This window comes from Carassius gibelio, chromosome A20 (genome assembly GCF_023724105.1).
Source record: "Carassius gibelio isolate Cgi1373 ecotype wild population from Czech Republic chromosome A20, carGib1.2-hapl.c, whole genome shotgun sequence".
In the NCBI taxonomy this organism is placed as follows: domain Eukaryota; kingdom Metazoa; phylum Chordata; class Actinopteri; order Cypriniformes; family Cyprinidae; genus Carassius; species Carassius gibelio.
This window is the reverse complement of record NC_068390.1, coordinates 26,010,150-26,025,478: the sequence shown is the minus strand read 5'-3', so window position 1 is coordinate 26,025,478 and position 15,329 is coordinate 26,010,150. Positions and strand designations below refer to the sequence as shown.

At 37.8% G+C, this 15,329-nt stretch overlaps 1 protein-coding gene across 2 annotated transcripts in view; it reads left to right on the top strand.

The window, feature by feature from the left end:
* The window catches only part of LOC127938594 (importin-13), a 34,714-nt gene that overhangs the window by 859 nt on the left and 18,526 nt on the right, over window positions 1–15,329 (top strand). For both annotated transcript variants that reach the window (XR_008148744.1, XM_052535307.1), the window contains exons 2-7: window positions 5,119–5,244; window positions 5,931–6,541; window positions 12,047–12,187; window positions 13,278–13,419; window positions 14,321–14,487; window positions 14,794–14,914. Coding sequence is in view for 1 of the 2 variants with exons in the window: in XM_052535307.1 (XP_052391267.1) it covers window positions 5,119–5,244; window positions 5,931–6,541; window positions 12,047–12,187; window positions 13,278–13,419; window positions 14,321–14,487; window positions 14,794–14,914 (1,308 nt within the window). In the remaining variant the exon portion in view is untranslated. The remainder of the gene's footprint in view (window positions 1–5,118; window positions 5,245–5,930; window positions 6,542–12,046; window positions 12,188–13,277; window positions 13,420–14,320; window positions 14,488–14,793; window positions 14,915–15,329) is intronic.

Below are 15,329 nucleotides of genomic sequence, written 5' to 3'. Positions count from 1 at the left end.
TTTCCATAAAAAGGCATGTTTATTTCCCATATCTTTCTTTTAAAGTTGTGGTGAAATATGGCTGGGATCATCTTGACTGTTTTTGTGAGATTGACCCATGTAGAGTGCTTTCAGCATCATTGCAGAATTGGGATGTTTAAGTTCTTCTTCTCTCTTTATTAGCTCTCTATTTCAACTGCTTTTGTTGCCGAATGTCTGTCAGTTTTATGGCTCTGTCTATTTTTGATGGTAATTCTGTCTGAATGTGATTGTAATGCAGCTGATCTCTGATGATCAGGTTACTAATGTGAAGCTGGTGTTCAACATTAGATTGGATTAGACTACAGAGAGTGATATTGATCCATCCGTGAGGATGAGGAGCGGAGAGAGGTGGTGTCCCGTCTGTCTCATCTCTGCCTGGTGAAGGGTTTCTCTTTCATCTTTATCTTTATCTGTTAGTCTCGACAAATGTTCTGTTCTGCTTGTGTGACGCTAATAATTATTACATCTTTTAATCTCTTTAATAGCAAACATGTTGTCAGTAATGTTTTTTTTAAAGGAATGCACTCGATTGCTGCTGACAGTAATTTCAATTTATCCCTCAGTTTGTGTTTACACTAATGCATTTACATTGAAAATCTATGAATAAAGCATTTAGCATCACTTATGTTAATTCTTCGATGTAAATAAGCATGCATTTTATTTCTTGTCTTTGAAACGAGTTTCTTATGCTCACTAAAACTGCAAAAAATAAGGTATAATTAATAAATATTATTACAATTTAAGAGAACTGTTTTCTATTTGAGTATGCTTTGAGATGTAATTACTGTGATCAAAGCTGAATTTTCAGCATCATTTCTCCAGTCTTCAGTGTCACACGATTCTTCAGAAATCATTCAAATATGATGATTTGCTGCTCAAGAAACATTATTTATTATCAGTTTTGAAAACAGTTTGCATCATGTTTTGTGGAAACATTATATACTCCCATTCATGAGTTTGGGGTAAGATATATTCAAATGGTTTCTGAAGGACACTGGTTAAATCATCTATTAAGCTATGAAGTCCTGAAAAGGTTAAAAGTAGATCCATACATTTTTATGCGCTGATTACAGATAGAAGGTTGAAAATACATTTCTGCTTCTTTTTAATTTTTTTCAAAGGACGTGCACTAGCTCCTGTATCAGGACGTCACTGTCTCAGCTATTCATCTCAGTCTCTCAGCAGGAGAAACACAGAGGTCGTTGTGTGTGTGTTTATTGTGTATTGTTCTGGACAGTGTGATGGTCAGGAGTAACCATCTGCAGAGGAGAGAAACATCACTAAAATAAAACCCCATGTTTAAATATCCTGGTCAGAAATCCAAGCTGACAAGAGTAATGTCATGTTAGTTATGCACAAAACAATTCAGAGATTAATTATCTGGGCTCAACGTTGCTGTTAAATTCACGACGAGAAACCTTTTAATTTTTAGATGTGGCTAGATGCTTTGACTTTGGATGTTTTCTGTGTGAATGTGTGTGTGATTTTTCACAGAGGGTATCTGGGGTGTATGCTTGTTGTCATGTTCCACTATTGTTTTTTTTGATTGGCTCGGCTGTTAGCTTTGCTAATTATATCTCTTGGGTTGTGTGCAGAGATTCGGTTGTCAGGGGCAGCCTGATATGTTTTTCCAACCATTGACTGTTCAAACGAGTCGGCAGCCACGTCTTGCTGTGCTTCTTTAGACACATACATATTTATCTGATCGATTAGTGCTAAAAGGTCAAAAAGCATCTCTTATAACGTAACAATTTCTGCTGTAGTTCTGTTTCTCGTTGTTACTGGGGAATTTGGGATTATTTACCTCTGACTCAATGGGAATGAATCTCAAAACACAAATATTCTGAGATGCAAAATTCACAGACACATGGCTGATGATGTCAGAACAAGCGTTCCCGATCACTCCAGATGGGCTGTTGAACACAGTCCCAAAAATCTTCAAATGTTTGGCTTCATGCAGTGTTTGAGAGTCAGGGTAAACAGTCGTTGAGTCCACCGGGAAACCAGGCGTTAGTATAAAGTACTAAGCTGAAAAATCTGTGTTTCTGAGGAGCAGCTGGTCATTTCAGTTTCTAAACTTTGTGAGCTTCATAGTGTTTGTAGCAAGTAAACAAAATGTTTTGCCATCGCAAGTAGTCAAAATGTTTACTTTGTGCATTATGCATGGGTGGGTCACGATGGTCAACTAGTTATCCAGCAACTGAACAGTTGTTAATGAGATTTATTTGTTGTTCATGTATTTACTTTTTAATGTATTTTATTTAATTTAAAATGGTGGTTGCCGCTTTCACACTTTTGACACAATTAATTAATTTATTAATTTTGATTTATAAATTTTGTAATAAGTCATTTTTATATATTTAAATATTTTTTAATATTATAAAACTAAGTATTTTTTATATTTATATATTTGCTTTTTATTGTATATTTTATTTATTTTAAACATTTCTTCATTTTCTTTTATGCATTTTAAAATATTTATATATATATATATATATATATATATATATATATATATATATATATAAATTAATAATCCTTTATTTTACTTAAAAGCAAAGAAAAGTCTACTATTTCCTAGTGTATTGTATAATATAAAATATTTATTTTAACACATAAATTCCTAAATTTTGAAAATAAACATATATGTGAAGTTAGTAAACATAAATTGACCATTTCAAATAAACATACATGTACTTCAGTAAACATAAATAAACCATCTTAATTAAACTTAACAGTACTCCAGTACAGTATCCTTCATTCAGAATGTAAAGTGCAATTTCACTTAGGTCCGCTATCTATTCTTGTATATTGAGGTTCTTCTGTATAAAGATAAGCCTGGCAGCATTCTCTGCAGCATGGCGAGAGCGTTTTGCACTTACAATGTCCCCGGCAGAGGAGAAAATTGTCTCACTCGCAGCAGTATTTTTTGGAGGACTTTATTACCTGCTCTGCTATCCTGCCTTCAGACAGTGATATTGCTTGGTGATGGCGCCACAGATGTGCAGTCATGTTGGAAGTGTTTCCGTTTGAGTAGGCTACATGTGTAAAACGATGCTTGCAGACAGTAAAAACTGCCATTCACAAGCGCGTATTGAACCGTGGATGACATACCGAACTGTTCAATATTATATTCAGAATAATGGCAACCCTAGTATGTATGTGTTTTTAGTTGCCTGTTATTTTATATTTCTTATACACATTAGTTGCATCTTTTACTTCATCCTTTTTAAATCACACCCTTTAAGATACACAGGTGCTGGACAACTTAAACCAGCCTCATTATTTAGGGCTTCCTCACAGTGTGATTTATTATAGTCCTTTATGATTGTTGCTTGTCAGACTGTACGAACATGAGCCTCATGTGGAAACTCAGTTGTGAGTAATGTCAGACTGTACGACGGTTAAGCCTGGCTCACACGGTGCAATTTTGGCCACGATTTGGTTGTCTGAGACAAATATTGGAAATCATAAAACAGGGGTCGACATGTGCTTGCTCTTCCGACAAATAAATCAGTAATTTTCACACAATCACATAAGGCTGTAGAGAGCAGTGCATTATCACAAAACCTAAATACTGAGGTTAAAATTACATTATTTTAATATTGTCAGTTATGAACTAAAGTGGGCCAGTCTAAGGCATGAAACTGCAGGACTGAAAATGAGTCCCACTCTGGCCTTGCATCTCTTTATTTTATCCCGCATTTCTGGGCATCTCTGAAAGCGTGCTCGATCTCTATTGTTCCTGAAATGACCTTAATCATAATAGGCGCACAGACTCTGTGCCACGAGACGCTCCCCATTATGGAAAAAAAAGATTGGAGGAGACGGTCCTGTAGGCACATTTAACGGTGCTGAGGAATGGGTGCACTCAGAAGTGACTGATCGCGAGGGTATAGCTGCGACGGGTTCAGTGACACGTCCAGAGTACATGATTGAATTTAGTCCTCCCCCACCGTAGCGGACTTACCTGTCCATATACATCACCTTCAAAATCACTAACAGGTCGCATAGTGTTTGATCCCAAACATCTCTTCCTGTCTCAGTGGGTGGTTCATAGCCAGAATCTGGAGCAGACTTTATACTGATCAGTTCAAATACAGACAATGCCTGTAGCGTAGCTCATAAAATCAGATTAAACAAGTGAATAATAAACGTCTGGGTACACACACACACACACACACACACACACACACAGGCAAGATCAGATGCAGGAACCATGTCAATAGACCAAAGTCATTCAGTGCTGGTCTTTAAGAATGAGTTTGTGCAAAATAGACAGTTGCCATAGAAACCCTCGTTTCAAAAGATGCATCAGCTTAAATGGACTTTTGTACCATATTTATTTTTATCCGTTCTTTGTACAGAATTGAAAGCATCTATGGCGCTCTGACCGACCGCACACAGTTGGTTTTGTCATGTCACCAGGTTTACTCTGACAGATGGTTGCTTCTCAGGGGTTTCTGTTCTGTGCTGTGATACACAAATCTAATTCCTCTCTGAACTTACTTGATTTTTATCTTATATGATAATTTTGTTTTTGTTTTAGTCTGCTTCATTTTGACAGTTCATCAGGGGTGTAGTGATATAGATGCTTTCGGCTGATGACAGTATGCATGATTTGTTTATTTGTAAGGAATTAATACTTTTACTCCGCAAGGATGCATTGCATTGAACAAAAGTGACAAAAGTGAATGTTACAAAAGATTTATATTTCAAATATATGCTGTTATTTTACACTTACTATTACTCAGAAAGTCCTGAAAATGGTGTGTCAAGGTTTCCTTGTTTTCAGCGTTATCGTTATTAGCCGTGTTATTTATCACCGTATTAAATGCTTCACCTGCGTAAATGATGGCATGAGTTTCATGCATCAGTAGTTTTAAGACCCAGAGCATCACTTTAAAAGCATGTGCTTTCATATATGTAGCATGTCTGCTAAACTGCCACACAGGAACCCTGGGGTTAATAAAGCATTATTAGTTTGTGTCCATGTGCTCCATAATGGCCAGAGTGCAATGTATCTCTGTCTAAAACTGTCTCTCTCTCTCTCTCTCTCTCTCTCTCTCTGTGTGCGTGTGTGTCTCTCTCTTTCAGGCCCTGCATCAGCTCTATTATGATCCCAACATTGAGAATAAGAATCTGGCTCAGAAATGGCTGATGCAGGCTCAAGTGTCTCCTCAGGCCTGGCAGTTCTGTTGGGTTTTACTGAGACCAGAGAAGGTAAGAACATCCTGTTCTCATCCCCCCGCTTGTATAGCTGTGCTTGTCCTGTCCTTAAGTTAAATGAGTTGGGAATGCCTCTTCATAATGACTTTTGGTTTGTGTATACATATCAGATGTTGATGGCTGTTGCATTGCAGCTGTGTTCGTTGCATCAACTGAGCTACACCTTCAGGCTTTTTTACTCAATATGGATTAATCAAACAGCCGATCACACAGCAGCAGAAATAAACATTGCAACAGCCAGTCAGTGCAGGTCACTAATATGTCTGCATCTCTCTGTGTGAATAAATGGCAGAGTATGGTCTCAAAATCAAACACATGTGATGCTCGCAGTGTTTTCATTATCTGCCATCTCAATATATCTCCAGAGCTGCTCTGAGAGTCACTTCATTTGAGCCCATCAAATACTAAATCAAGTGTGTTTACGTTAATTTCCTCCCCCATTAATGGTAAATGAATATTGTGCTAAATATTGATATCGTGTGATATGGAAAAAATATTGTGATATTAATTTTGTCCATATCACCCAGCCCTAGTTGTGATGCACTGAACACAAACTCTGTGCTGACTAATGATGCAAGAAGGCTTTTTGCACTATGTACGTCTCTTCTGATTTCTTCTCCAAGGAATCTATTAAAGAGAAACACAATCGAAGACCTGCATCTCTTCCTTTATCTCCACAGGTTCCAGAGATCCAATACTTCGGCGCCAGCGCCCTTCACACCAAGATTTCCCGCTACTGGAGCGACATCCCAACCGAGCAGTACAGTACGCTCAAAACACAGCTGTTTTCTCAGATTGCTCGCTTCGCCTCCGGCTCTAAGATCGTCTTGACCCGCCTGTGTGTGGCGCTGGCGTCCCTCGCCCTCAACATGATGCCCGAGGCGTGGCCGGGGGCCGTGTCAGAGATGGTGCACATGTTTCAGGAGGACGGAGGCGAGGTGGATGGACGCGCGCGATGTTTGGCTCTGTTGGAGCTCCTCACGGTTCTCCCGGAGGAGTTCCAGACCAGCCGGCTGCCGCAGTACCGTAAGGGACAGGTGCGGGGCGCTCTGGGCCGCGAGTGGACAGGTGTTTACCCACTCCTACAGCAGCTGTTACGGCAGCCGGACTCTCCGCCGCTGGTGAAGGCCCGTGTGCTCAAGTGTCTGTCGAGCTGGGTTCTGCTGGACGTTCCTCTGAACGAGAGCGAGGGTTTGGTCGAGGCAAGTTTCACGGCTCTGTCGGATCCGGAGCTGTTCGATACGGCTGTGGAGGCCATCGTCAACACCATCTCACAGCCCGACTCACAGAGGTCAGCATTTAGCCCTGCAGTACTCATGCAATGGGGCAGAAAAGCAATGAAAATATACAAAACCAGTTGAGGTTAAACATTTAATGTTTCAAATATTTAGCAATGGCAAGTGGATTTAGAAAATGTACCTGCCATAAATAATTTCCACTGGCCTAGAAACTGTATTTTACATTATTTTCTTAATATGGCTGAAATCTCACAGTGTCTAAGTAAATGGCCTGGACATTCCCCCAATTCTAATTATATTAATGCAAAAACGTTATTTTTATATATTTTTTTTTTTTTAAATAAGATTGACATGGTTTGATTTTTTGTGCAAAACAAAAAGATTAGAAAGGTAGGTAGATTTTTTAAAGAATAGAATTAGAATAGTGAGTGTTAAAGTTAGAGGGTCAAATAAAGATGGAAGAGATGTGTTTTAAGCCGATTCTTGAAGATGGCTAAGGACTCAGCTGCTCATTCCACCAGGAGGGAACATTTAATTTAAAAGTCCGTAAAAGAGACTTTGTGCTTCTTTGGGATGGCACAATCAAGTGACGTTCACTTGCAGAACACAAGCTTCTAGAGGGCACATGAGTCTGAAGTAATACATTTAGGTAAATGGGTGCAGAGCCATATACAGTATAAACTTCAATGCATCTGCTAGAACAATAGAAGGTGCATTATGCAATTCTTATTTAAACCATTAAACCAAAATTTAAACCATTGAATGCCGAAATCTGAACGACGTGTTGGAAAGAGAGAGAAATGGTCTGACAGAGAACAAACACAGGTGACTGATAGAGAGAGAGAGAGAGAGAGAGAGAGAGAGAGAGATAGAAACAAAGGCATATTGTAACGCAGTCACATCAGAGGAGGGAGGGGCAGCGGCAGCAGGGTTATTTCCAGGATTGCTTGCGTTTCCATGGAGACCGAGCAAGGGAGCGATGTCTTACGCTCTGGTTGAACGCCCCCCCCCCCCCCCCCCGAGAACGCCAGAGCCAGCGGATGCTGAGGACCAGCCTTTAGAGGTGAACGCATCCTCGACTGTGGACAGCGGGTGATGTGAGGTTAAAGTGTTTCTGCCCTGATGAAGACATACAGTTGTCCACAGTCTAATGCTGTAGCTCAGTAGTTCCTACAGGTATCTGACACAAGGTTATGGCTGAATTCACTTAGTAGTGCATGAGGGAGCTGATCGGGATGGGTGACCTTTAGAGGGAGACTTAGATTTTTCATGAGAGGTTATTGCAGAATATCTGATTAGAAACAATTTTTACTTTGGATGTGTTGAGTCATGGTCCACAGAAATATATACATTTTTAATGGGCAATGGAAATTGCTGGGTGGCAGTTATGGTATAGTATACCTACTTGCTTACTATAGTAAGTATACCTTACTTAATGATTTAGTTATATTAAAAATGAATTAAAATAGCTGAAAGCTCTCAAAGTGGCTAATTGATCATCATTTTTACTTGCTTGAATTGTTCACCAAACTACGGTTTGTGTATTGAGGAAAAGATATTAATGAATTAAATTGTAAAATTTTTAAATACATAAAATAAATATTTGTTGACCTGAATGATGCGATCATAAACCAACATCAGAGAACCATGATGTGTTGTTAAAATATTAAAATATTCATTTAAAATCTCAAGTAAATACTTTTTAAATACTAGGTTTTCGGCTTACAAAAAATAAATGAATGAATAGATAGATAGATAGATAGATAGATAGATAGATAGATAGATAAATCACTGTTTCAGACCCTGGGGGTTTCAAACTCATCTGTTATTAATATCGATTGATTGATTGATCAATTTAGTGAGTTGATCTATATTTTGTTTTCTGGAGGTCATGAAGTCCACAGTAACTTTGTTGCTGCATGAAAACAAACACAGAAGAGCATGTGAAATTTAATTCAATTTTATTTTATTTTTATTCACTGTTGAAGAGAAAAAGTAATGCTAGCTGCACTTGGCTGAATAACGTTATAGCTATAATAAGCCACCTGAATCCGAACATTAAACGAGTTAAATTAATAAATTCTTCAGCTCCTTTTAATTAAAGACATAATTAAACGGAATTAATTCCTCCTCAGTCAAACGCTGACAGTGTTGAATAATTAATTAGTGTTATATATGTATCATTTAATTAATCCTTCATTCAGTTATCTCACTTAGATCAGGTTTTACAATATAATAATCGCATGTAATTTTGTTGTTTTTAAAGCAGTTTTTTCCCAGATCAGACTCCTCCATGGGGCACATTCAGCCCTCGGGACGTGTGTTTGACACCTCTGTTGTTGACAGACAGTAGATTTGATGAGTAAATGCATGGACAGCTAGCATGCAAGTTTTTCCTCTTTGCGCTGTCATTTTGTGACCTGCGGCTGAACGTGAAGTCTGTTGTTCGCTCTCAAACCCCCTAAATCTCAGCATGAGGTGCTTTGAATTCAGTTCAGCCAGTGTGTCACAAAGTCATATCAGTGATTCTTTTCCATATTCATTTCACCTTTATCATGCCCGTGCCTTGTCCTCTCTCGCTATCCTGCCTCCATCACCTCATCCTCTCCTCTTACTATTTAAACACATTAAAATCAAGCCTCTCAGGACGATGCCATTGGACCAAATGCATCCTGTTGCTAGGCAACTAATTTCATCTGTCTCCTGGTGTTTGAGGGTAATTACACAGAGAGGGAGAAAAAACGTCTGTGTCTGTAGAAACACAGTGAGAAACGAGGATTCACATGAGAGCGCTTGCGGTTTCAGAGAATAAATCTGCGCTCTTATGAATTGAAACTCGTATTCGGCAGTCTTAGAGACAAGATGGCACAGAGATGGGAAACTCTGCTTAAATGTTATAGTTATGATGTATGATGTAATCCAAGGTTATTTTTAACACTGACTAGCATTTTAAATATATTGTGAAGTTATACGCAGAAAGTTGTGTCATAGATCATGTTGAAGTGTGCATGAGAGCAGTAGTGATGTCTTATTTGATTATTAATGTATTTAGAGACTGTTCAGTGATCAGCCCAACGTTCACCATCCAACAGGTGCGCAGGGACATGCTGCATTAATCTTTCTGATGGTGTTTCTGAACGTCCTCCTTGACCTTGAGTGCAGTGTCATTGATGTGATTATTTATTTATTTAGGGCCTATTCTAGAAGCTAAAAGCTTCTTAAAACCTGAACTCATAAATAAATGCACTCGATGGCAGAGCCGCAGCCTCACTGGCCATTAGATCAATGAACCCAGGAAAGACAAGGTTACACTGAGAACAAATGCAGTGATTTATAAGGGCCATCACATACGTGTAGGGATGGGTCATTACTACTTTTGTATTTGTTAGTTTAGAAATTTTAATATATATATATATATATATATATATATATATATATATATATATATATAACATTTATAATTTTTTAAAATTTATATATATTATAAAATGTATATATATATATATAAAAAATATATATATATATATACAGTACAGACCAAAAGTTTGGACACACCCTCTCATTCAAAGAGTTTTCTTTATTTTCATGACTATGATTCACACTAAAAGCATCAAAACTATGAATTAACACATGTGGTATTATATATGGAATTATATACATAACAAAAAAGTGTGAAACAACTGAAAATATGTCTTATTGTAGGTTCTTCAAAGTAGCCACCTTTAGCTTTGATTACTGCTTTGCACACTCTTGGCGTTCTCTTGATGAGCTTCAAGAGGTAGTCACCTGAAATGGTCTCCCGACAGACTTGAAGGAGTTCCCCGAGAGATGCTTAGCACTTGTTGGCCCTTTTGCCTTCTGTCTGCGGTCCAGCTCACCCCTAAACCATCTCGATTGGGTTCAGGTCCGGTGACTGTGGAGGCCAGGTTTAGAGTTTAAAATTAGTATGTTTACACGGTAAATGTTGCATTGTCCTGCTTAGATGATGTTTTCATCACAGTTCACCCTGTGATTGCGTCACCTGTGAAGGATGCATGTGATGCTGCATTAAAACTTGGACAGAATCTAGTAGCTAGTATCTCTGAAGGCAATATAAGGTTCCTGCCTGCTGTTTGGAACAGCCTTCACATTGCTTGTCTGTAATGCTTTCAGATTCTGCCAACTCACTGGGTTTTGAAACATATCTTGTGTCTACATACAGTACATCAATATCTTATAAAAAAAAAAAATTCTAGAAAATTTTTATTTCCCATCATATGACCCTTTTAAGAAAACATGAGATTCTTCTGTGTGGTTTAGTGTGCTCTTGGTAGCATCTCTCTCCCTTCAGCACTCCAAAAACATGATGAAAACGAGACCCAACGAACTGTGAAACATCTCCCTGGAGCGTTGTACAGATTTCTCTATAATGTTTCATCATCATATTACATCTCAATGATCTCTTCAATTTCATCTCATTTAGCACTGTCTGAAAGGGAATGAGCATTTAAACGTGTTTAAACTATATGGCAAAAAACAAAGTATGACTACTATCAATATAATGGTACTAAAATTAAGCCAATTTGAGTCAGATGTGCCCAAATAAAATCATTATTGCCACCCATCTGAATAAAGCCTAATAGGTGAGTATTTAAGTGTGTGATGCTGTAGATTTTTCTCTGTGTCGTTTGCTGTAATGAAGCACCATTTAATCCCACAGAGCTGTGATCTCTGATGTGTGTGTCGAGCAGTGAGCCTCAGACAAGCTTGTGATGAGCCTGTAATGAGCCGCCGTTCATACTTTTTCTTTGTCTGTGCCTCGTTAACATTTCACTGGTGTGTCCTTCCTGCTGTTGACACCAAAACAAGGATGAGACAACACAAACAGAGAGAGAGAAAGAGTTTGAGGACAGATTGTTCCAGAAGCACTGAGATGGCAGCAGGGGTGAGGAACATGACAGAAGTTTATGTGGAAATGAGCTGTAGACAAATGAAGGAAAATGTAATGATGTAAAGAGAAGAGAGCATGTACATTGTGCACATTACAGTTATTGTGGTTTGTTCTCTTTTTGTCATTATGGGAGTGTGTGTAGAAGTAAATTAGTCAAGCAAGTTGTTAGGAATGTGCAGCAAAGCGATGTCACATGGAATCACTGCATTAATAAACCTTTTGTTTAGTGTATGGATGTGATCGTGGGCAAGAGTTAGCATTAAAGGAAATGACCACCAAATGTAGATGAGTTTGTTTCTTTATCAGATTTGGTGAAATGTAGCGTTACATCACTTTTTCACCAATGGATGCTCTGCAGTGAATGGGTGCCGTCAGAATAAGAGTCCACACAGCTGATAAAAACATAACAATAATCCACAAGTAATACACTGTACTCCAGTCTATGTTAACATCTTAAGCTAAAATCTGTAAGAAAAAGTTGTGCCTGAATTGACCATTTCTTTCAATCTTGATTTATAAAAACTAGTTAGAAGAACTGAATATTATTTCACATTGCAAAAGTTGAATGTGTTGCTAATGCTAATGTTGTTTCATGTTGAGTCCTGAACATTGTGTCCGTGTGTTTCAGGTACGTGAACACTCTCCTGAAGTTGGTGCCGCATGTGTTACAGCTACAGGAACAGTTACGAGATGCCATAAGAAATGGAGACATGGAAACGTCACATGGCATCTGTCGAATTGCCGTCTCTCTGGGAGAGAATCATTCAAGGTACAAACATATAGATCTGTAATTGTTCTTTATTTTCTGAACGCTGATTTCAGTGGACTCTGTGTGAGACTGTGTTCATGTTCGAGTGTCTGGAGGGATAATTATGGCGAGATCTTCACTTTAAAAGCTTCTGGTGTCTGTGGATGTTCTCTTGCTGAGTGAGCAGATGATACTCAGCTCAGGGTTATTACTAAGGCAGTGTCCCAGTAGTTGACTCAGACTTGATTTTGGTCAGGCATGTTACACCTACAGGCAGTTTCTTCTGAAATCTCACTCCATTTGTTGGCACTCTGTCACACTCACAAACTAGGAATGGGAGCGTGTGTCAGACTAAATGACGGCTCCTAGTTCTCTCAGATTCCCCATCCTGTGATGCTGGCAGGGATGCAACACATTTGACGTCAGTGGCAAAAGACTTAAGGGTTTTCTCCTGTTGATCAACTTCTGTATTTACAATCTTGACTCTGCACAATTATACAGTCAACTGCATTTCAAAATGTTTTAAAATGTTTTTATATCAATGCACATTACAAATGTTGGATTGGTAAGATTTTATAGTATATTTTGCTCAAAAACAGTGAAAACCGTAATATTCTAAAATATAATTAAAGTTTAAAATACCTGCTTTCTTCTTTTGACCATTTTAATGCATCATAGCTGAATAAAATATTCATTTTTTTTAGGAAAAAATAAAACCTCATAGACCCCAAATAGATTTTTAAAAACCTCTTATGCTCATCACTTTCTTCTCTGCATTTCTCCTCTTCTCTAGTTTGCCGAATATTTATTTGCCAAATAAATCCTGTCATTGTATTGTATGAATATTGTTGGCTCCTTGACAAATTTCTTTTGTTCCTCATAATATAAGTCACTTTAGATAAAAGCATTTACTAAATGCATAAATGTAAATGTCACCAATATATTCAGGGTGGTTGTGGGTCCTTAAAAAGTATTAAATGGTCTTAAATTCAGATTCGGTAGGTCTTAAATATTTTTGGTTCCCCTACCTCAAAAATGTCTCCAGTCTGACGGACACAGAGACTGTTTACCATCCATCTGAAGGTCTGTTCTGCTCTTCTCTATCTATCAGAGCTCTGTTGGAGCAGGTGGAGCACTGGCAGAGTTTTCTGGCTCTTGTGAATATGATCATGTTCTGCACGGGCATCCCTGGTCACTACCCCGTCAACGAGACCACCAGCTCTCTCACACTCACCTTCTGGTACACACTACAGGTGAGCAGCGCCGCTGAGATCCTAAAAACATCTTAACATGCACAGTCTGTGGTCCTATGCACAGGACACTGAATGCAGGCATCTCAGAAACAGGCCTGAAAGGTTTGTATTGTGTGAGGAGGTTTTTGGTTTATCTGTGTGTAAATCTGATGAAGATATTGAATCATCCTTCGCTTTATCTGAATATACACCTGTGCTGTGTGTTTTCTGCAGTGTCACGTTTTGAATATTCGAGAATGTCCTTTTGCTTGTGTCCCTAGGTGTGTTTCCAGTCTGCATTAGAGAGAAACTAGTGGATTATTTTATTTTTCAAATTTTTATTGTTTTCTCCGTAGAGAAATGGAATATTAGTGATAACATTTAGTGCAAACTTACAATTAGCTGAGAGTTTGAGATACAAAACTCTATGCTTTTATAGAAGACACAAGTAAATGGGAATTCAACTCTATATTAATATATTATTTTATAAAAAAATGTATGAATTTGTAATTTTTCATGTCTCACGTTGTCTACACGTGTGATATTGCTCATATATGTATGTGCAAAATATATATTTTAATTGCATATAAAATGTTAATAATTATAATGTTATCAAACCAACCTCTCTGCACTTTCAATAAACTTTACTTGTACAGTGTTTACATACTTGAACAATAAGCTATGTCATACTTATTTGGTGTCTTACAGTTCTTGACTTTCATATATTGTACAGTTGTTACTGCTTTGACTACACTCTTCTCACATGATAATATAAATTCAGCTCAAATCAGTATTTCATTTATTTAGCATCAGTATTTATTAAGTAGGCTGCTTAACACAGGGTTTGACCCAGTGACTGTGTTCTCCCGTACTTCAGCATTAGTGTAGTGTGTATTTGTTGATGTTCCCCCGTGTGTTTCAGGATGACATCATGTCGTTTGAGGCAGAGAAGCAGGCCGTCTATCTGCAGGTCTACAGGCCCGTGTATTTCCAGCTCGTAGACGTTCTGCTGCACAAAGCGCAGTTCCCTACGGACGAGGAGTATGCTTCCTGGTCATCAGACGAGAAGGAGCAGTTCAGGATCTACAGGTCAGTGTGTGTGTGTGTGTGTGTGTGATTCATATTCTCATAGGCCTGTTGTAACATTTTCTTCTACACTCAGCAGTTTCGTGTTGGATTTGCTGAATTGGCACAGCTGTTAGCAGTAGGAATGTGCAATATTAAATATTAAGTTATTATTAATATAATTCAAATGTAACATAACAATTAATAAATAGTGTGTGGCTTTTTCGATTAATTGTCTTTGAAAATACAACTAATAAAATCCCAAAGGGTTTGTGCTTTGTGTCAAGGGTTGCTAATGCATTGCATTTCTGTAATGTTTGACTCTATTAGGGTGGATATATCGGACACACTAATGTATGTCTATGAGATGCTGGGAGCCGAATTACTCAGTAACCTGTACGACAAACTGGGGCGACTCCTCACCAACACAGAGCAGACAACAACATGGCAGGTCAGAAAACAATGGATGTAGACTTCAGTTTTCAGTGGTTTTGCTGTGTCATTAAACATTTGAAGCAAAAGGACAAACCTTTGATGCTAGTACTGCACAAATAAAAAAAACAGAATCACAATAATGGCTTTGTGCGGTTATCAAATTTAAAAGGCTTTCATTAATAATATATTTATTTTATTATTGTATTTAAATACATGATTTATTTTACTATGAAATATTACACACACACACACACACATTATTTTACCGTTATATTGATATTTAATCATATAATTGCATATAATCTCCAAATTGTGTGGCCCTAAAAACAAATAGTAAAAATTACAATTCTGTATACTAATTATATACATTAAAATATTTATATATCTGAAATTGATATATTAATTTTAATAAAAATAATTACAATATTAAT